General features: G+C 40.5%; 1 protein-coding gene across 1 annotated transcript in view; it reads right to left on the bottom strand.

Annotated features, from left to right (window-relative positions):
• kcnh2b (potassium voltage-gated channel, subfamily H (eag-related), member 2b) overlaps positions 1-22997 on the bottom strand; it is a 207567-nt gene that overhangs the window by 19492 nt on the left and 165078 nt on the right. The window contains exons 7-9 of the mRNA XM_062379857.1: positions 1983-2162; positions 1171-1274; positions 318-456 (exon numbers count right to left, since the gene is read on the bottom strand). Coding sequence (XP_062235841.1) covers positions 318-456; positions 1171-1274; positions 1983-2162 — 423 coding nt within the window. The remainder of the gene's footprint in view (positions 1-317; positions 457-1170; positions 1275-1982; positions 2163-22997) is intronic.

The raw sequence follows: 22997 nt of genomic DNA, 5'->3' as shown, positions 1-22997 counted from the left end.
CTGACTGCAAAACAAGATCCCCACGGAGACAATTAAAGGATAAAACAAAAATTAAACCACCTCTGCCTCTCTCTTTCTGCCTCTTAATTCCCATCCCACCACCTCCCTGTTTCCCTTTCCTCTTCCTTCATCTCAGTTTGTTTCGGCCCCTTTAGTCCATTGCACAAAAACACTGCCTTAGATGAAAGACATGGTGTCAATAAAACAACCTTTCACTGTTGTCCTCTGTATCCCTCTATCCCACTTACACCTGTCTTTGCTCTTTCCCTCATGTAGTGCACAAACAGCCAACATTCGCTCCCTCCATCTTGACGTACCTCCTCTCCGCTGCGATAGATGAGCAGGTCAAAGGGGATAGCGGCCACCATGTCGATGAGGAACCAGCCTTTGAAGTAGTGAACAGCGATACGCACCGGGTGACTCACCACTTCATCATTAGCGTTCACATAAGTTGTCCTGAGAGGAAGAGAGACGATAACGTTACAAGCCCTGAAGGTTAATGGTTTTACTAGATTGTACCACTTTATTTCAAAAACTATAACAGTCTCTACTAATGCTAATACCACAGTTTATCCTGCAATTGCTTCTACTACAGCGAATACTGTTGCTACAACTACTACATTCATTCATGTCTCTTGATAATATTGTTTGTCTCGAGTGATCCAATCAGAAATGGACAGCTTTAAGTTAAGTTGTGAATGCTCCTAAGATGCATTGAGGACAAATTTGAGATCCAATCACTAGACCCTGTTTTAGTTTGATCCAATCTCACTCAGATGAGGCTATATTCTTCCATTTTATTAAATTAGTAAAATCTTAATTCAGGGCGGCACAGTTGTGTAGTGATCATCATTATTGCCTTAAAGTGCGTGTTCTCCCTGTCTGTGTGGGTTTTCTCCACAACCTGCTTCTTTACATTTGGTTAACACTGCTAAGGTTTATTTACAAATTTGCAGCTAAATTTAGCATCACTGCACCACATCTGATATTTGAAAGATCAGTAATTTACTCTATCACCACCTAGTGGACGGGCATGCTTGTTTGAAGGTTGTTTTTGAGTCCTCATCTTGATGTAAAATATTTTTTTTCAAAAATCTATTCACAAAAAAATTCCGCAACAATGTAGACAGGGCATCAATGCCAGGTAAGAACAAGGTATTGATGTCAGACCTGAAATTGATGAGGATGTCAATGATGAACATGATATCCACCATTAGGTCCACCACGTTGAGAGGAGAGCAGGAGTAACCACAATTCTGCTTAGCAACCTCTTCCTGAGAGGAGAGGAGAGGAGAGGAGAGGAATATTCAGAAAGGTTAGAGAAAATAGAGGAAGACAGGAGAAGATAATTATAATCTAATGCTCTAAAAATAGAACACTTCTGTGACACGACCTCACTCAAATAGATGAGCATTAAGTTTAAGGATAAAGGATAATTTGCATATGTACAATAAGTAGATAAAATACGGGGACAAAACTGAACATTCAGTACTAGAAACATTTTCCTGAGAGATACTCTTCATCTCCACTTATTTATTCAGAATTTATAGCACCTTGAAAATCCCTGTGCAAACTATTGCCCGGTTTATCACTGACTTTCAAGCCTCTCACAGCAGGAGCTTATGTTCTGCTCTGTTTATTTGCTGTCGTAAACAAAACGTTAATGCCTAAAGTGTTGTTGATGCTGTACAGCACAGTACGTTTTTACAATAAAAGTGTGTCACAATAAAGACACAAAGGTAACATGGCTAAAAAAGGTGATTGACTCATTTCCCATTGCCATTAGAGGCGTTGCCTTTCTCTACCCCCCCCCCCCCCCCCGTGCATAATGTTCGACATGACGAACACACTGAAAACTCAGGCACTCTCGCACCCTGCTGTCTTGCCAAATCAATGTTTTCCGTGACTGCTGATCGGACACAGAAGCATTTAAGAGTCAATTCACATAGCAGAAAAAGATTGTGTCCCTACATGGGTCCCACCTGGTCATTGAGGAGGAATGCGGCTGAGTAAGGGGTCAGGATGGCGGTGTAGATGACCAGCAGCAGGATGAGCCAGTCCCACACGGCCTTGAAGGGGCTGTAGTGCAACACTGTCCACTTGTGGATGCGAGGAGCTTGGAGCTTGTACTCAGGCAACACATCTGCACCCAGTGACAGTACCTGGGTAAAGAGAGGGAGGGGGTGGGACAGAGGGACAATAAGACAGTGGCTAAAAGGAGACAGAGACAGGAGTGAAGGCAATACATTGGGCAATGGAAGAGAAGGAGGAAGGATGGGGGGGCATTACCATAGAACTATGTAAAGAGCAGTAGCGTTATGGAAAACGAGTTGACAATCAGGATGACACAGACACATACATTTCCATAGAGTATAGCAGCTTAATAAAATACACATATATTGAATTCCATGAAATGTGCTTTACATTCACTGCAGCAATTAAAGTGATAGAGCCAGTGTCCAGGGAAGATGATGAGAACTGTTCTGAAGGCAATGACATAGGGACTCTCCTAAGGTTACACTCCCAGGCAGCATACACACTTGGACACATACACACACCGACACATCCTAGATATGCAAATGTACAACAATATTTAGAAGAATATTCATAACTCTTATATTGTATAGGTTAACACATACACACACACTTCTGTGGATTACGCAAACACACACACACACACACACACACAAACACACACACACACACACACACATACACACACACACACACACACACACACACACACACACACACACTCAGCTGCCATGATACCTGTCATAGCCTCTGTCTCTCCATAGAACTGACTCTTACACAAGAGCTTTGATTTCCTGGTCACAAATTGCATATAAGCATATTCCAATCACACATAAACACACAACACACTGAGATCCTTCTCCTCCATCTTCACATTAAAACACAAACACACAGTCGGAATGAGATCTCGGGTATTATGATGCAGTTCTAAGTAGCTTAACTTGCAGTAATGTATTCCACGGTCGGCACAGCTCTCGAACTGGATGAGACCAGGAATGAATCTGTATAAAGAGATCTGAGCAGAGCCTGCCTTGTGTCTAATAGAATCACACAGAGAACTGCAGAGAATCGGAGAGGGGGACAAAGTCAAAGTAACTCTTGGCTGACTTTCAGCACGGTCACACAACAGCATAATGTTTGGACGCATGAACTAACAAACAGGGAAGTACACTGAGAAATAAATTATAACTACTGTGGCTTGAAAATACTTCTACTGCCACGTACGTTAGAGATGACTTTATACTATAATGCAATCCATTACATTAACAACTATGGCCTGACACAGTCTCTACAATGATAGCATTATTCTGTGAGCTTTACAGAGATCTGTAAATTAGTCTGAACATTTTGAAAGAAGTTACACTTTTTCTTTCTTTCTATTTCTGCAGTCCAAAATTGGATTTAAAATGAAATAGTTACTGTGACGCAGAACAGCTGACTGCAAATTTAGATTCAAAGGTGTCTACATGACTATACAGGTATTACAGCCCTTTTTATGTGTGACCCTCCAGTGTAAGGGAAAGAAAGGGAGTGGAACATACATAATACATTTTAAATTAAAGTGGTAATTTGTCATATTGGGAACATCAAAAAAGTGCTAAGAAATAAGAGACTATTCAGGCAAATGTCCGTTCATATTCGTTCACACTTTGAGTCACTAATAAATAATGCAGATAATTCAGATATGAATTAATAAATCCTGTATTCCATAATCACATGTTAATAATTCATCCTTCACTGCATTTTTCCACAACTCTTCTTATTGTTCCTATGTCTTCTCACTCCTGATCATTGACCTGATGAATCTTTTCTTCCCTGCATGACTCTGTCCTCTGTCCTGAAAGTTTTGCTCCAACTTCCCATCCCCATCTCTTCTCCTCCACACCCGGCAGCTCAGCCACATCTCATTCATCCTGCCTCCCCGTTCTTTCTGCTCCTGCCTGAATGACCAGTTTTTCTTTCCTCTAACCTATCTCAATCATTCAGTTTCCATCTTCCTCTCGGTGACTCTCACCCATATTTTTTTTCTCTCACACTTTTATTCTTTTATCATTCCTTCCTTCCCACTTTCACTATTACCCTTCCATTACCATCTCTTCTTCACCTCCTCTGGCCCCATGGCAACATGCTTTTGATTAAACCATCCCTAGATCTTCTGGTACAGTATAAGAGGATCTGGTGTCCCTCATTCTCTTGGTATTTCCTCAGGAGCTGTTCTTATAGATAACAACATTTTGCCCTATTTATTAAAAAAGGTAAGAAGTATTTCAGATGTTTCATATCTATAACAGCTTTTAGCTTTAATCCAGTCTTTAATAATTATCCAAATTATATAATTATAACTTTAATTATCAGTTTTTTGAGAACATTCTGAGTTGTATTTATCAAAATTGAAAAAAAAAAGCTAACTTGGCTAGAGTTGGTTACAAATTAATAAGCAAGCATAGCACATGACACAAAGTACATCACAACATATAAAACACATTAAAAAGAGGCAAAGTCACACACCTCCTCCCTTTATCTAAAAATCTAAACTGAAGATTTACAATTCAGGTTTTCTAAATATAGGGCGCTTTAACTTCATGGTGGTGTTTGACCTAAATATTCCCTTATAACGCCACAATACACCTGACCCAATTACTTCTTATCAGAACATGTTGTCTTGAAGATAACGCTGAGCTTTCCAAACTCATGTCTAGACACAAACAAAGAAAAGCAGCATTTCTTAGCTACTGTTTTGTAATTATGGAATTCTAAAATACTCAGGTGAATTCCTGTGCACCAGTGCTTACAAAAAGGTGTGAGTGATTGTTATTGAGAACAAGTGTTTGTATGATAGCTTTTTACATCTAGGATGAACCTGTCATCCACCTACAACCTACTCCCCCCCCTCTTTCCTTTCCTTGCAATTACAACTGACAACTCCTAAAACAGTTTATTTGTAATTTACCAAACACAACCTTGTGTGTAGCTCATCAAAATTTATTGTGGCCCCTTTTGGTTCTACAACTGTCATCATGAGTATCTGAGATGTTGGTCAGTGTCAGTATAGCTGTGGCAACTGCTCAACACAAATTTATTTATATACAGTTTCACATAGAAGAGATGTGACAGACTGAGGAGGTTAGACAGGGCATAAACACACATGGTGTTTCTCTCAGTTGTCAAAATATGAGCGGAACAGACTGAAATAAGTTATACGCATCATCAGGATTATGCAAAAGAGAGAGACGCATTCTGAGAGAAAAATCTGGTTCGAGTGAATTTAAATATGGTTTCATAAGGGGGCGCAGGGCCTCGGCGGAGGTATGCACTCTATTGAGCCATCATAGTTTCACACTGTAATAAAGGACCTACTTTATTTCTGTGTTAATGATTTCCATGGTTTGGTTTTATTTGTGATTGAACTCAGCATTCCCTATCATGGTTCATGGTGTCAAAGCCCTCTTTTACCTCAGTGCTTATTTGTTTTCTGATCAAGGATCACCAGGTTCAAAAAGTGGATTGATTCAAAGAGAAGGGTCATTATTTTCTTAGCTGTCGTCTTTTACACTTCAGGCCCTTTAAGAAAAATATATATCACAAGTATCTATCACAAACATAGCTGTATCCAGATATATGCAGATAAACACAAACTCACTCACTAGTGAGAGCAGGAGCAAATGCTTTGCGCGAATGCACGCACGCACACAAACACACACATACAAGCAAACGCACACACATACAAGTTCCCCTCTCAGCTGTGCGTCCCCTGCTGGAGTAGCTTGCGGGCTATATTTAGCCATCTGTGTGAAACTACAAAACACTGCCCCGAGGACAGCTAAAAGTGCAGATGTCAAGAATTATTCAAGTGCAGATCGGGCAGAGTTGTACCAGAGGAAAGCCCTGGAGGGGGAAGACCTGGGGACACTGATGGGGCACTTTACAGAGCTCACTGCCTCTGTTATCAAGACGGTATTCTCACATCAGCTGCAACACGCTGCTTCTTCCTGTCATCTGTGTCCAGAGTGGAATCCTCATGTCCAGCACATAGCTGCCTCCTCAGCAAATTCTGCACATCATCTATGCTGGATTTTGACACAAAGACTTGCCCGGACTGAATCTGACACCCTAGATTTGGGTCAAACTGAATGTGCTGAAATGTTTCAATATACTGCTGAGCATTCAATAGTGGTTAAAAAAGAAGGAAACAAAAGATACTAAATGTCTGAAATCTCAGTGCATGCATCAAATGCAATTCAAAGTTTAGACTGTCCATTGGACAGCTGCCATGTTAGTTTGACTTTATATGATGCTGTATGCTTCAGAGTGACAGGAGTGCAGATATGTGGACAAATGGAGATGACTTCTGACAAGATATACATCAAATTGAAACCATAAATCTCACATACATGGCATATACCTCCTAACTTGTCATATTTCCTTTTCTTTCTGCAATGTCACTTTAAACAATATGACAAGATAACAGAATGATACAATCTATTTGATGTCGGCTCAAATTACTGATTTTGCTTTGATGAGAAAGCAGAAGTAATGACACAGACACTAGGATGTTTTGTGTTTCGAAGGGGAGTTCACTATGCAACACTACAATTTGCATAAATTAACAACAGTTAAATGTCTGGAGAATAAATGCTACATGTACAGATATAATCAACTATATGGATATATCTGCAGTGAAGAACGAAGATTTCAACAATGATCGAGTCTTTCCAACGTATTTTACTCATCTATCCAAGTTCTCCCAATAAAACAGATTGCAGATTAGGTTAAGATTTTGTTTAAAGTGTAACTTCACCACAAAGTGTTTCTCAAAACCCTGGTTGAGGAGGGGGGTGGCCCCGAAAACTTCAAGTCACTGGTGGAGGGGCAGAAGATGACCAGGGACGTCTCTGAATGCTTTAAGATGAGGTGGTTTAGGAATTTAGTTTCACCATGAATTTGAAAATGAGTGCAGTTTTCCAGATTCCCACTCATAGTGGGGTTCCGTGTATAGGCAATATGTCATTTTCATGTCAAATTGATGCAGAAGTTTCGTTGTTGTTGTTAAGTTGTTTGCAAGGGTCTATAGAACAATTTTGGTCCGAGGGCCAGACATGCCGGTCAAAAAATTGCCCTCTAGGGAGCGTTGTTGGCTCCGAACCTGGCACCAGCCTTAATAAAATATGGTAGCTGTTATAATTCTTGATCAGATTATCTGATCTGAACATAATAAGTATGAATTGATTCAGGATCAAGAGTAGCAACTGATATCTTTATAATATGACCGATATAACCCATATGTATACGAGTGAAGCAGAATTGGTCCACTGCTACCTTCTTCTGTATGTGAGTTTATGCGTAGACATTCTTGGTCCAGTCCAGGCTTATGTGTTGTAGGAAACTGAAAAAGTGAAATCCCAGTTCTATGGAAGGATGAGGTAGCAGTATGTGATGTGGGATTATGTTCCAGGTTATCCAGGGCTGCAACTCTGAATATGCACTGACTCAAATTTATATGAAAAAAGAGTCAGGTGAAGATGCAGGTGCCGAGGCTGCGGAAGGAGACGACTCTGACTGAGGGAGTGAGCAGCAGGGAGGTGGAGGCCGTTGAAAAAGAAAACAAGACTCTGAAGAAGCAAGTTGACAATCTAAAAGATGAACAGAAAAATCTCCAGGAGGAGGTCAAACATAAGGAGGAGCTGGTGAAAAAGGAAATCAGGAAACGACAAGCTTCTACCAGGTCGTACATGGACTGCCTGCACAAGCTCAGTGACCTGGAGAATGAGCTGGAGAACGTAGAGAGGATTTATGGACAGAAATGTCGAGCAGCTTGAGGCGGTGAAGGTGGAGGACTAAGATGATCTCCTGAACCAGGAGACGGACCAACCTCCAAATATGACAGGAATGACAGAATGTTTGCCCTGAAACCACTACCCCTTTTCCTTCACACCTTCTTACCCCACCCACTACCTACTCCTCTCCTCCTCCCCTCCTCCCCCTGCCCATCTTCCACTCCCACTCCTTTCTCTCCCACCCCTCACCCCTTTCCTATTCCCCAAAACAAATGGCAACCTCCAACCAATAATGTATATAATAACAGATGTATAACATCTACCTGTGTGTATTTTTCTGTATATAACATAAATAATTCATAGCTCTTATCAATTATTACATTGCCGTTGTTTTTTTCTTTCTGTATTTAAATATGTCACAAGATGACAATAAAAGTTCACCTATCGTTAATAAGTGTGTGAATCACTGTGTTGATGGTTGAGTCTTCTTAAAGAGCACTGGGTCCACACCAGTGCTCCCTTCACATACATTGTTATCATTTACTATTAATTTATTAAAAAAAAGGTATGAAAATTGGTAGCCACCTTATTTTTTTGCTATACCATAAATTTCATTACTTCCATATTTGAGCAAAAGTTCATTCACAACATAGTACTGACTTGCAATAGTAATACAAAATTATATATCATAGCAAATGTAAGAAAATTAAGACCTTTTAAAAAAATATATATTTCAGATTTTGGCCATTTTAGAAAATGGGCCAAAACCAATTTTATTTTTTTCTGGTTTCTTGTCCCTCAGACCAAAATTGTTCCATGGATTATGTTCAATTTAGAAAACAAAACACAACTTTTGCATCAATTTGAAATGACTGACTGCCTCGGCACCCCACTATCAAGAGCAGTCAGTGGGATAAGAGAGTCCCCACCTCCACACCTTAGATCAGGGATTGTTAACCTTTTCAAATATAGCCTACAAAAATGTCATGTCAGAAATGAATGTACATGAGCATTGGCCCTGCAACCTCCAATGGGTGGTGTTATGAGCCATGTTCAACCCATACATAGATTTGGTAATAAATGTGAAATAATACCAGCATTAATGCACATCATCAAATACAGTCATATCATTTAGTTAGAAGCTTAAGAGAAAAGTATACAGCAATTACAAAACAGCATGAGGATGGACAAGGTTACAGTAATGTCTGAAGTCTAAAGGTGATGACTCATCCTTTCCAAGGCAACTAAGTTCACACACACACACACACGTATACACACACACAAACACACACACACACACACCGACACCGACACACACACACACACACACACACACACACACACACACACACACACACACACACGTATACACACACACACGCACACACACCTCGGGAAGCATTCGGTACAGCTGCAGTCCTCTAAAGGGTAATGACTGAAAGACACTTCCATCATTAATCTTCAATCAACTCCTCTTTTGGTGCAGAAGACTGAGCTGCAGAGGTATTCATACAGAAAGTTTCACACACAAAGTTGCAACATCAAAAAGTAAGTGAGGCTGAGTCAAAGTGCATCTGAATAACCTACTTTCTGCAGCTTCTGTACTTTAGATGGTTTCCTTTGAGGGCGCAACTTTGCAAAGTAGATAGTGTACATCATTACAGTCGACAGGCATCCTGAGCTGAGAGTTTGACAGGACATACCACACATGTTACAGCACTGTGAACATGGTGCAAGTTGGTGTTAGCTGTTAGAGTAAGAACGGTTCCAGAGAGAGTTTAAACATGTCTTTGTCAGCTCTCCTCAGAAGTGGGTAGCCCGACAGCGCGTTTGAATTTAGATTTCTGTAGTGGCACTGTAAGTTTTATTAAATTTGACACTCAAGTTTGACAACTTGGTGGGGGTCTCAGAGGGGAGGAGACAAAAATAAAGCACTGTATGAGGTTAACGGCAGCTGAAGGCACTCAGGCAGCACACACCATCGATGTGCTTGGTAGGTGTGTTGATGGGTTTGGGAGGCTTCCATTTCCCTTATTGAGATTCATTTTGGTAAAGTAAAAAAAAAAAAAAGAAGGATCGAAAGATCGAAAGAAGGCAAGCCGACAAATGGATACAGAGATGAAAATCATTTGAGCTCAGTTATAAGGATATTTTTAGCCTCACATTAATTATCATCTTTTAAATTGTCTCTTTGTTCCAATTTAAAGTGAGGGAGTTAGACCGAGAAATGTTCAATCGACTGTATTCCAACCGCTCACTGCCTGTGGTGTTGCATCTATATTCATTGGAGGAGGTCTTGTTATAAATCTGCACATCAGCACATCATTGTATGTCTGGAAAATTAAAGCACATCCCTGTGTGGAGTCTTGTACTGTACACGTACAGACAATATCCCACTGCTTCAGGAACTGTTTGGACACAACGCAACAAAAACATTTCACTCAAATGCTGCAGGGGAAACTGGATGTAGAATGGTTTCAATTGGGGATCAGATCCTATTTATTAACTGCCTTTCCCTACTCAAATGCTACAAGCAAAAAACATACACGCACACACACACACACACATATATTCACACAATTCTTTAGTGTGAATAGTGGGGATGCATAATTGTTGATGTTCATAAATCATACTTAGCTTTTCTAAAAAAAACAATCAATGAAAGAATCTAAATAGTTTTTTGCACAAAATACGGAGGCTAATGAATGCATGTGTGGCAGTGTATTTGCATTAGGGTTAAAGGCAATATTGTACAGCTAATGTACTACTAAAGGCTCTGTAAGTGTGCATACTGATTTAGTATACTAATGAATATGTGCAGAGTGTGTGTGTGTGTGTGTGTGTGTGTGTGTGTGTGTATGTGTGTATGTGTGTGTGTGTGAGTGTGTATGCCCTGCACTGCCTCAGGGAAAAGTGCAAAGTTACACCACTTTGACATAATATAGTTTGGTTTTAGGGAATGAACTAAAGAGATGGAGAGATTAGGAGATGAAGAGAGAGAGAAAGGAAAACAACTTCTAGAGTACATGTATATGCTGCTTGAGAATAAAAAAGATGTGTGTGAAGGAGAGAGCTAGTGGGCAAGAGAAATGGATCGGGACTCTGAGCTGATGGGTATGAATACACAGAAAGACAAAGAGAGAGCTGAAAGGTGGGTACAAATTCCATCCCTCAAGTAAGAGGGATGGAATTCAAAATAATTTCGATGACAAAGCTGCATGGCCTCTCAGAGGACTGACTGTGACACATCAAAAAAACACATCACTTTGTGAGGACACTCATTGGCATAATCATTCCCTGGCCCAAAGGTTTAAGGACTAGGGTAAGGGTCAACCATCACCCTTTAAGCAAATCCAAACTCTCAGACAGCTTTTGAAGGTGATCCAGTGAGAACCTGCCAAAATGTCCTCACTTCTCCAAAGGGTAAGTGTAAGACATTGACATAAAAGTACAGGTTCACATGTCTGTGCTGAAACAGCAAATGTTGATGTGTATGTGCCTTCCAGAATTTCATGACGTTTCATGCCTCTTGCTTTCTCTTGCTCTCTTTAGATTCCTCATGAGACAATGGGTAAAGCTTTGTCTCAAAAGCTGAAAACATCTCATTACACAAAATGCTTGTGTTTATTCTTAAAAACACTTGTTTTATCCCTGTGCTTCTCTTTATAGCATTCTCTGCTGTGATGAGTCGGAAGCCCCAGCAGACATAGGTTAATATTTCACAAGGAGCAACTGGTCAATATTTAATACATAGTCAAACAATACTGCTCACTCTGTATAATAAAGAGCATGTCTCATCAGTGTTTTCAACATGAGCAAAAGAAGCACATCAAAATGTCAGAAGCTTCAATTTCGACTGTAAACAGAGTGGCCTGTGAAACGCCGGCACCGAGAAGCAATTGGTTGTTTTTTCGGAAGCAATTACTGAGAATAACCTTTTAATAATGCACTATCAAATCATGTCTGTTTGGTGAAGGTCTACATTTGCAGACAGCTTCTACCTCTTAACAGCACACAACTTGGACTATGGGCAGAAAAGGTCTCTGGTTCGTCTCTGGTTCGACTCCACGGAGAAACAACAAAAAGACGAACCTGGATTGATCTGTCCAAAAATCCAGGAGGATTCTCCCTACCCTGTCTAGTGCCCCTGAGCAAGGCACCTTACTCCCCCAACATCTGCTCCCCGGGCGCCGTACATGGTCGCTCACTGCTCTGTGTGTCCTGCACCAGATGGGTCAAAAGCAGAGGTTAAACTTCCCTACCTGCATGAGTGTGCCTGTGCGTGTCTGTGCATGTGTTTGGAACAAATAAATGCATCTTAAACACCTTTCCATGAGGAGTTAAAACACATAAAATGCCTTTTGACAGCAGCCAATATGCGCTTACATGTAAGCTCCACTAATCACACCTCTGTCTGGAGGATGTTAGAAAACTGTGTGTAAATCGTCTTACATCACCCATGCATATATAAGCACTCTGCAGCCAGAAAACCAGTTTAAATCGAACGGGTGGCGCGTGATGGAAAGCTTTGTCCAAATGCTGGAGGCTGGAGGACAGGTGTTCACTGTCAGCCCCAACAGATGTAAATATTCTGATGTGCGTGTCAGTCTGTATCCCGGCATGGCATGTGAAATACAAGTTTGGCCTCAAGTGTTTTTACCACAAACAAAATTGAAAGGGTACAGGACGCACGCAAATATAAGGCGCAAAAAGGGCAACACACACATAGAGACATGCACACATAAAAAATACACACGCACTTGCTATACACATTTAAACACTGACTTCCTTTCATTTTATCCTCGGCTGTCACCCTGAACTTAAGTCTGTCAGCTAACTGGATAAATCCAACCCCGACCTTTTCTTGGCCTCATTCTAGCACTTACATTTCAAATGAAAGGCTGCAGGAGCTTTTATCTTTTTCATCTTACAACATTAGCGCACACACACTGCAGTTCACACACAAGAGGACATAAGGTTTTGACATTGGCCGGCAGCTTTTTCTTTCACCATAAGGCTTGTGTGATATTATTAGATAGTGTCTGCTTCAGAGTCAGTGTTGACGGTTAGCCACTGCTGTCTGGACAACACAGAGGGGAAGGAATATGTGATTATTGCAGTAAAAAAATCGGATGAAGGATTTAAGTTAAATCTACTAATTGTTTTAACACTAGTGTTTCCCTGTTAAGTCCCGGACGTTTTTAAAATTCCCTACACTACTACTAGAACTGTCTACAGGGTGGCAATATAGGGATTATTAATAAAAAATCCAAGCAACTTGCCTTTTGTGCAAAGCATCTCTATTTTAAGCATGAAAATAGATTATAAATTGTGCAAAAAAAGAATAACAATCACTTAAGGATTAATATTCCTTTAATTTTTTACCCTAATACTATAACGCCACCTCTTGATTTTTTTCTTAATCCTCTCGGACTTTTTTCATTTAGATTTTTAGATATGATTCAGAGTGAGACTTACGATGACTTGTTCCAGATTGTGTTATCGAAGGGGTAATTTCATTTCACAGCGAAAATATACAAAATAGCTCAGAAGTGTTGGGATTATGGACAGAGTCATTTTGTGACCTTCTGAAGTGAGTCCAAGGAATTACTTGTTTTCCCCGATTACAGACATGTGCAGTGTAAAAACTCAGCCCAGCCAACAGGACCTGACTGGATTTTAAAATGTATCTATAATATATCTGAACCTGGCCCAGCTTTTTAGGTGCTGACAGGTCCCAAATGGTCTCCAGTCAGGTATCCACAGTCTATTCTGGACCTATGTCTGCAAGTGTTTCTCCTAAGCCCCCTAGCTGACTGCTGCTCTGGTTGGTATAACCTTGTGTTATCTACACTTGGGCCAACACTCTTAACCAGCATGCTTGTCTTTTGGATGTGTTCGTTGTTACCTGCCTGAAATCAACCTGTTTCCTCTGCTCAGGATCATTTGCTCTCCATCTGCCAGCCACGCTCAGCCAGCACACCCTGCTTCTCAGCAGTAAAGCCACTCTGCCTGCTTTACCTTGCTGCAGAGGAGCAGACCTCTTCTTGATACTAATACATATTAATGGTCTCTCTGCTAGGCTCTTTCTGTTGCTGCTGGCTAAGTCTATACATTCTTCTTCTAACTATCCAGTTTTTTGTAATTATAACCTCTCTTTCAGACACGTCTCTACTCTTCTGTTCTGTCCATGATTTCCCTTAACCCTAATAGTAGTTTTGGTTTGCTGTGTGTAATACTAAGCCCCGCCCTCAAAATATATTGAAAAAATAAAATAAAAATAACAGCAGAACACTTGAAGCAAACTTTAAGTACGCATTAAAAACAACATTGTACCTGTTTCTCCAAAACTGACCCAGCAAACGGTCCATCAAGCTGCTTTTCATTAACATAGTTACCACCAACTTCACTGCAATTCCTTGGCTCCTCAGCAACACATCCACCAATTTTTGGAGTTCGACAAATGAGCAATTGTCACTAAAAACGTTAGCAGACATAACTAACTGTAATAATATGCTAACACAAAAGCTGAATGACTTCGCTCAAAACTAAAGAAAACACACCAGACACTGGTTTTATGATATGGTTATGACGACTGTATGCCTGTCACAAAAAAATTCTGAGGAAGTATTGCTTTTAAAATGTATTCCATTATCGCCCCAACAGATATTCTAGCCTCATATTTTATCACAGACTCTGGCTAATTTCAAGGAATAAACCGTATTTCTACTATGTCACTTATAGGCAACCCCTCATATATATTTATGCTTTTGAGCGTACATGTGCAAGAGTATGCATGCATCTCTGTCTCTGTCTCTCCCTCTTTATCTCTCTCTCTTCCATGTATCAGTTTGATATCGGCCTGCCACTACGATTGGCTTCCTGCTTGACCTTTTTCTCTCCAGCTCTGACAGTTCCCATTAAGACATAACAAAGGGGCATATTTTCCCAGCAATGATGTCTCTCCTTCCTCTCCTCCTCTTCCTCTTCACCACAGCCATCTCTTCCAATATTCATCAGCACCATCAGCGCTTAGGGAGGTTGCCCCCTCTCCCTGGATATCTTTTTTCCTCTCCACCTCTCTCTGTCTTGTCCCCGGAGACATATCTCCTCCATGATCTCAACTTGCTCTGTGTCTATGTGTGTTTTTACCCTTTGTGCATCTTTGTGTTTATCTGTCACTGCATCCATTTTCCCCCGTTCCTGTTTATTCATGTCTCTCCCATATTACAAAACAGAGGGGGTAAATGCCGCACTGTGACATAACACAGGCAACGGCTGATGGGCTGCTGACATAAAGGCTGGGCACACACACAGATGTACATTTGAGTGTTAATCCACGGAGCAAGGAGACCTCACGGTACAGGTTTGAATCTTTTCACAGTGTGTCTGAGAAACTGCCTTAACCTCCTCATGTTCAAATCAGAGTTAGTTTGGCCTTAAGTCCAGAACCTACAGTTCAATAAGAATCTATAAGAGGATTTCATCTTTGTACACAAAAACAAATGTTCACAAAATACTTCTTCATCATTTTCTGGGAGGCTTTTTTGCTTTTTTATCTAGGTTTGCAGTAAATATATATATATATATATATATATATATATATATATATATATATATATATACACACACTTCACATTTTGTTAACATCAGGATAAAATATCCTACGCTGATTGCAGAGTACATGTTGTACAATATTGATAAGACAGAGTACAGAGCTATAGCTTCTGTTCATGGGGGTTTTAAAGTGAGCTGCATGTGAAAGGAGGATGCCACTATGCATTAGATTCAAACTATAGAATCAGGCCACACGAATATATGATGCTGGTGTGTGGTGCCATAGCGGGACATATACATACTTAACACTTATGGTATGTTTAATGTATGTGTAGTTAGATCTCCAAACATTTGCATTTTGTTAATTGTATGCATATTGTATAATGGTGAATATGTATAGGACATTGTGCTTTGCAAATGAGTTATAGTTCAAGTAATTTAACTAGAAGAAACCATAGTTTACAATGTCGTGTGTTTCATTTGTCAATATTTGGGCAAACATGTGAGGTTGTATAAGATTATAAATTTTACATATTGTATAGCCTGAACTTTTTGTTATTTACACTATTCATGAAAGGATCATTGTCCTTTATTGTACCTAATTTTTGAAAGGTCATGAATTGACATCAATGCTTCAAGGATGAGTCATTCCTCAGACTTACTGCTACTAGTCTTCTCCAAGCTCAGATGATATTTGTTCTGTGGAAATAGCACTGTACAATGTTCTTATCTGGCAACCATGAAGCTATCCTTTAAGAATTACGACTGCTGACTTGTTAGACTGAATGACTTTGACCCCTAATCCCACTGAGAGGTCAAGAGGAGTAACAGAGCTGAAGATGGTGTAACAAATGGATTAAAAGCTTCGGTCCAGTGCTTTCCATGGATGGATGGTCACACTGTCTAAATGACAGCTGCTTGACTTAGCAATCATCCTGAGCAAGCCATTGTTGGACCACAACTGCTTTGCATATGTGCAACTTAGTTCAGACTGGAAAAAATCATCTGTGCCTGTCAGTGTGTGGTATCATGCATGATAACACAGATGTGAGTCTCTCTGGGTCTGTGTGTGTAGATGTTATGCCTATCCTCAGTGGTCTGCTGTGGTCTTAAGGGAGGCTGGGATAAGAAATACACTGACGTCATTTGTAGAATGCATATAAATACTGTGGCAAAAAGGAACACACATTCTCACACACACACACACACACACACACACACACACATTTATACAGATTGGTATATGAGTACAAACCTTGTCTCTTGTCTCACAGCCCATTGGTTCACTAAGCACTGTTGTAATTCTCAGATTAATATCCAAGTCACTGACGTTCTAGAAACAAAAGGTGCTGATCCACACGCACACACTGAATCACACATTTCACTAGCGTGCATAGTTTGGATTCACGAATGTACATGTAGATATATGACACTGGAAAGTCACACTTAGCTTTTCTCAAATCAAAAAAGAGCAGACCTGTGAAGTAGTTTTGTGCAATCAATAGGCTAGACAGATATATAGAAGGGTTAAATATGACTCGAGCAACTTACATTCGACTACGCACATTAGAAGTAAGTAGAAAGACAACTTTTGACAAAGGTCCTACATGTATGCATTGAGCAGGTAGGCAGACTTCATGAAAAAAAGAGAGGGTTAAATCATGTGTATATTACCGAATATATTGTTTTTTTGGGCATATAAAACTTCTGTTATAAGATGTTTTTTTTAGTAGTCTAAATACTCTCGGAACATAAACTGCCCTTTTCAAGAGATATGAAACTCATATTTAAGGTCAGGTCTGGTGTAGAAGCAATGAGGTTTTAAGATTCATGGGCTTGTGTGGTGGGTTAAAATGTGGCAGAGGACTGTGGCATGACTCATTTTGAGTGTCACAAAACGTGTTTGCAGTTTAACTACAGCTACTGTTTGACATCAGCTGTAGCTGCCAAAGAGAATGCTTTGATATCTTGATATCTGGTCACCACATATTATGAAAATTTCCCACTAACAGTAACAGTAACTGTCTGATGTCAGCTGGTAAAAAACAAGACAGCAACCACAGTCCTACTTTACTGAGGATTAGCTGTTCCCTTCTTTCTTCTTCATTTGATGAATAAATTAGTATCATAGTGATCATATGGATTCCTTTTTTCCCCTTTTTCCCCGTTATTGACAGGATTGTAAGAGTGAAATGGAGAGAGAGAATGGAGGAAAGGGCTGGGTCGGAATGGAACCCGCAGGTTAACAAGAGGACGCCATTTCTAAAAATCAAATGACATCACTTAATTTAGGGCAACACACAGGCTCATTTATTCTGCATTTATGTACGAAAAGAGATCCATCCGTTTTAAATGATGTCACGATCACTGTCCACATGCCTCATTCACGTCGGCATTGCTTTGGTAAATACATCCACTAGAGGTCAGCGCACAGACAAGTTTCTAATAACAACAAACATGTTGACGTGGAGGAGTTTGTGACAATGTTAATCTAAAAAAAGAGGCAAAATCGAAAGATAACATCATAATATACTATAGATGCCTGTTGATTCTGACTGATAAAATTCTCTCCTCTAAAAAGTTGCTTTATTATCGAAATGTCTTCTTCTTGTCCTGGTCATCTCCATAGAAATATTAGCTACAATACTCCCCCCCCCCCCCATTGATTTCCATTTGTTTTGCTACATGTTGTCTGTTTACGACTAAATTAACTCAGATTATGGACAGAATGCTGACATATGAGGGAGCTGTTTGGAGGTGATTGATTTAAGGAAGCTGCCAATTTTGAAAAAGAATGCAGGGAACAGTTGTTCAGTGGCACAAAAAAACTGATCTTTGCTGCTTCTTCTCCTAAGCAGCCTGCCAACGAGACACCAACACCTTCCTATCTCCCAAGAGGATGTTTAGGCCAGCCATGGCAGCTTAGGTAGCTGCACCACAGCTCGTCATGCACAGGGTATCAGGGTAACATTCAAGTGATTCTTCCTCGAAGTTAAATATTTGATAATCCCAGCAGCAGCCATAATCCACAATCACCTTCTCCCTCTCAACATTTCCTTTTTGCCTGTGTTCCTTTGCTTCTTTCCCCCGTCATCTGTCTCCTCTCACCACGGCTCTCTGACAGTTGGGTGACAGCAGTGGGGCGCATATTAAGTCTTCTCAGTGGGTTCCTTAATCTCAGCCAAGCCGAGCCAAACCAAGCAGAGCCAGGAAGACACATACTTTGGTGAGAGCTAAGCTACCTGTGATGAAGATCAAGATTGTCAGAAAACGTGATGAAATAGAAACCACATGTCCTAAATCATGATGACACAAAGGGCAACACTTGCTTCTTTTAAATATTTCCATTTGGGAACAAAAGGGGAGCAGCAATTTAATTATTTTACACAAAGTGGACTACTCTAATGGCTACTGACACACAGCTTGCAGGGAGAAAAGTGTGTATTTGCAAATCTGCTGTACAGTACAGCATGTGTGGGAGTCAGGGAACGCCATGGATTACACTTCACTCTCCCACGGTCTCCCAGCATCTCTGTTTCTAGTATTGTTTTTGTTCCTTTATTCTCTCTGCTTTATACACCAGGCTTTGCTTTGTCTCATTAACGTGTGAGAATGTATTACTGGGATGTACTCTACCTGTAATCTAATGGTTTATATTTGTCTAAATTCATCAAAATGGACTGAACACAAGAAGCAAAATAATTCAATGATGGATGCAGCCATTCTAAAAGCCCCATTCTGAAAGGTAATTCCCAAAGTACTTTAAAGAAACGTTTGTATTGGGAGCCTTGGAGTGGTTGGATTTGATTTTTGTGAAACATTTTTTGCAACAACCTTGTGCAAGCATTAGCAAATAGATCTCCGAAAGATTCCCCATGTTACTCAGCTTTATCAGGAACTAATGGAATCATGTTGACTGCATGAGTATAATGGCTGGTTTCCATCTTGCTGAAAAATCACCCTATACACAGAGTAAACGATCCAATACAAAATCAATAGGGTTTTGAGGTGTCACCAAGGAAATCAATGCTCCTCTGGGAGCTATTGTGAGTCAGATGGAGGACTCTTGAAATTTAGCCTGTTTAACCATGTATACTTTTCTGTTCTACTTAGCTATTATGCCATACATGACATGACCAGCTTTCATATCATTAGGTAAAGCCAGAGCTGTGGATAGACACTGAGACAGACTATGTGTGGCAGTCTATTAAACGCTGATATCATGGAAACAGTTATTATCCTCTGGTGCTGCAGAGAGGATGCTTGTGTTTCGTTCAAGTCAGTGTACATTGATCTTCTACTTAATTGCCTCAAAAGCACTTCTCATGTAATGTGGATCCACGGTTGTGTCCTAATTCTGGCTCTGCCAAACTCTTGCATAACTTGAAACACTGGCAGCAGGTACGTTTTAAACTAAGGGTGCTCTCAGGTGTCAAACAGAGCCTGTCAGAAAGCTGTGTGGGAGGTAGAGAGAATGAGAGAATGAGAGAATGAGAGAAAGCGAGAAAGTGAGAGCGACTGAGCCAAAACTGGATATCTGACTGCGAGTGTGTATGACGAGTAGATACTCAGCAGAGTATGTGAAAAGGTGCTTCCTGTTTGACCACTGATCTTTGACTATTGGACCTATCTGAGAAACAATAGACAGGGAGATATAACCTACATTTGCTGTGTGTGTGCAGTATATAGGACTGAACGATCAAAATAATATTTCTGCTCAACTTAGGTAATTCTTTATATTTTCTTTGCATGGAGGCCAAATGAGGATATAAAATAAACCGCTTCAAATCTAATTCAACTTCGTTGGCTCAATGGCATTTTTGGCTCAATGAATTAACATAATTATAAAAATAAAAAAAGAGTAAGCAAATACAATATGCAAATCTGTGCCAGACTGTGCTTGATTACAATACAAATATTAAACTTTAATTCTAACCAGAGATCTAGTTATATTAGTTGTGTTCTTGTGCTAATGACTTAATCTACAGGAAACCCTGTAAAGTAAATATTGTTCTAATATTTGAGTAAAAAGCTGTAACATCTAAAAAAATGTTCTATTCCATCCTCAAGGATGAGCGTTAGTGGGCAACGTCACAAATACAACAACAAACCTGTGTAATAATGATTAGGTGATTTTCTCAAGGACAGTGTATAAGCATTTCTATACCCTGTTTTACAAATAATTACAGGGCACATTGCTCAACCGATGAGGGGAAGTTTTCGTCCCTGTTCAGTTGTTTATCGTTTGTCAGTAGGATCACGCAAAAACTAGAAACAGATTTCACAAAACATGGTGGCGGGACACAAAGGTTTTTATTAATGTAGGGCAGTGGCCTCAGTTTTTAGTTGTCCCTCGATGTCCTGCTGGTTAAACTGACATAATAGAAAGTGACTCCGTTTAGCCCGGATCACTGCATGCCAAAGAACAAATCAACAACTGCATGATGGGTTCCAAAGATCCACATTTTGCTGATTTGCATAAGTTTAGTTAGAAAGATTTTCTTCTTCCGACAGATGCATTATGTGGTTAAACAATCACTAAAAAGTGGGTCTGCTGATTAATCACAGCAGACTAGGCTTTTTAGGAGGCAATATTTCAGATAGAGGTTGAAAGAGGTGCTTTAGAAATGTAAGGTATGAGACCTTATAATGAACATTTTGAACATCACAGCTTGTAAACATACTGTAGTAAACCCCAAGTTAAAACTATATAAGTGTAAATGACCCCAAAAATAAAAATACATTGCCCTATTACTGTTTACGTGCCAAATTTCAATCATTTTATTTTCCTTGTACAGGTAACAGTCTTAACGTGCCACACTTTCTCCCTCTTACACAAACACACACACACAATCTTAAACTTGTCCTCCACCTTCTCACTGCTCCAAACATTTCCTCAATCACCCCGATTGCCCCTATCTATCTCACCTCTTTCCCTTCGGCGGGCGGACATTGTGGTTGCTCACTTGCTTCCCACCCGCGGCAGCAAGAGAGTGGCAGGCCGGGTGGGCGCGGCATTAGTGCAGCCGCACGGTAAGAGGGGCGGCAGTAGTGACGGGCAGCGGTGGCTCTAGTGAAGGTCGACTGGTGCAGGACAAAGTTGAGGAGCTTCAGCAGCGACGGCAGGACCATGGTCCTCAGCAGAAACTCACCGCGGTGGGGTCGGGGTCAGGGTGGTCCTCCGGGTGTCTGTGACCGCCCCCTACACAAACCCACGCGGATAATTCACAATATGGTGCTGCAACAACAAGGTTTGCACAGCGCAGAGGCAGCCCAGAAGGCATACTGTGGCATACACATGCGTCTCATGCGTGAAGTCGCTGTCAGTGATCACTCCATTCCCCTTCCTGGATACAGCTCATCTTCTTCACTCTTCCTCGTAAGCCTCTTCTCCCTCAGGCTTGCAAATGGAGAGAGTCCCAGGGGTTTGGCAGCGTGCTAAACATCCAAATATTCAACAGCACCCACCCAGACGTAACCAAGCCTCGTCCTTTCTTCAGGCTCTGCATGGCTCAGATCATCCCTCAGCTGACCCATGGTTCCTCATTTTCAGCTTCACTTTTTTCTTACAGCATCTCAAAGAGTTTCTTCAACTGTCCTCACACCCAACAGCGTCCTGGCTGTCAGCTGCCTGGCTGTGAAATCGTTGAATAAATCAGTACGCGACAGAGGAGAAGTAGAGGAGGAGAGGAGAAGAACGACAGTGGACGGCAACAGGAGAGTCGGTTTCCATTAGTTGTAGATGGAGCCGCGATGCTGCTCAGCCGCTGCTGGTATTACTACTACTACTACTACTCTGAAAAACAGAGTGGCAGAAACTGAGTGAGCATTAGAAGAGAGAGATAGAGGACAGGCGTGTGCTCACTGGAAGAAGCCAAAAATTACCCTCCGCAAAAAAGAGATGAGATGCTCTGTTGAGGATAATCAGAGAGGAAGGAGTAGAAGGGGAAGATACAGAAGAGGAGGGAGAAGGAGAGATAGAGAGGGAGGCTGGCAGATAGAAAACAGTGGAATTGATATGCATACACAGACAGTGTAAGAGCGTTAGAGGCTCTGGTGTTTTGTGGTTGTGTTATGTTGTTGACCCTCGGTACATCCAGGAGTAGAGGCACGCCATGTAACATTATTTAATATTACATAAATAATACAAATAAGAATCCAGCACAACAAACTGTGAATCTAAAATTAACATGGAACTGATATATAACCTCAGATGAGCATTGCTTGTTGTGTAGGATTGTGTTATTTCACAGCTGTTCAGGTTATTGTGTCCATACTTTGTGGATATTATAACTGATATTAATACTGTCATTATGTTACAGTGCAAATACAAACATAAAAATGTACTACGCAAATGAGGTATAACTTCAAATTTAATAATACAGATATTTAATAGTAATTATTTGATTGTGATATATGTATAGTTTAATTCATCGTTGGTATTTATTACATATGCTATATTCATTTAAATAATGTCAGTGATATGAGTCTTAGGATACTGGAGCAGCCACTATCAATTTGAAAATATTCCAAACACTATCCACTGTACCGATAAGTTCAATAATGCTGTAAGCATGCACACAGACAGTGATAGATCAGGAGTTAGAGGGGAAATGAGAGGGTCTTGCCCGC

This window comes from Platichthys flesus, chromosome 21, assembly GCF_949316205.1.
Source record: "Platichthys flesus chromosome 21, fPlaFle2.1, whole genome shotgun sequence".
NCBI lineage: Eukaryota > Metazoa > Chordata > Actinopteri > Pleuronectiformes > Pleuronectidae > Platichthys > Platichthys flesus.
Note: the sequence above shows the minus strand (reverse complement) of the source record. Positions and strands in the feature narration are given on the sequence as shown.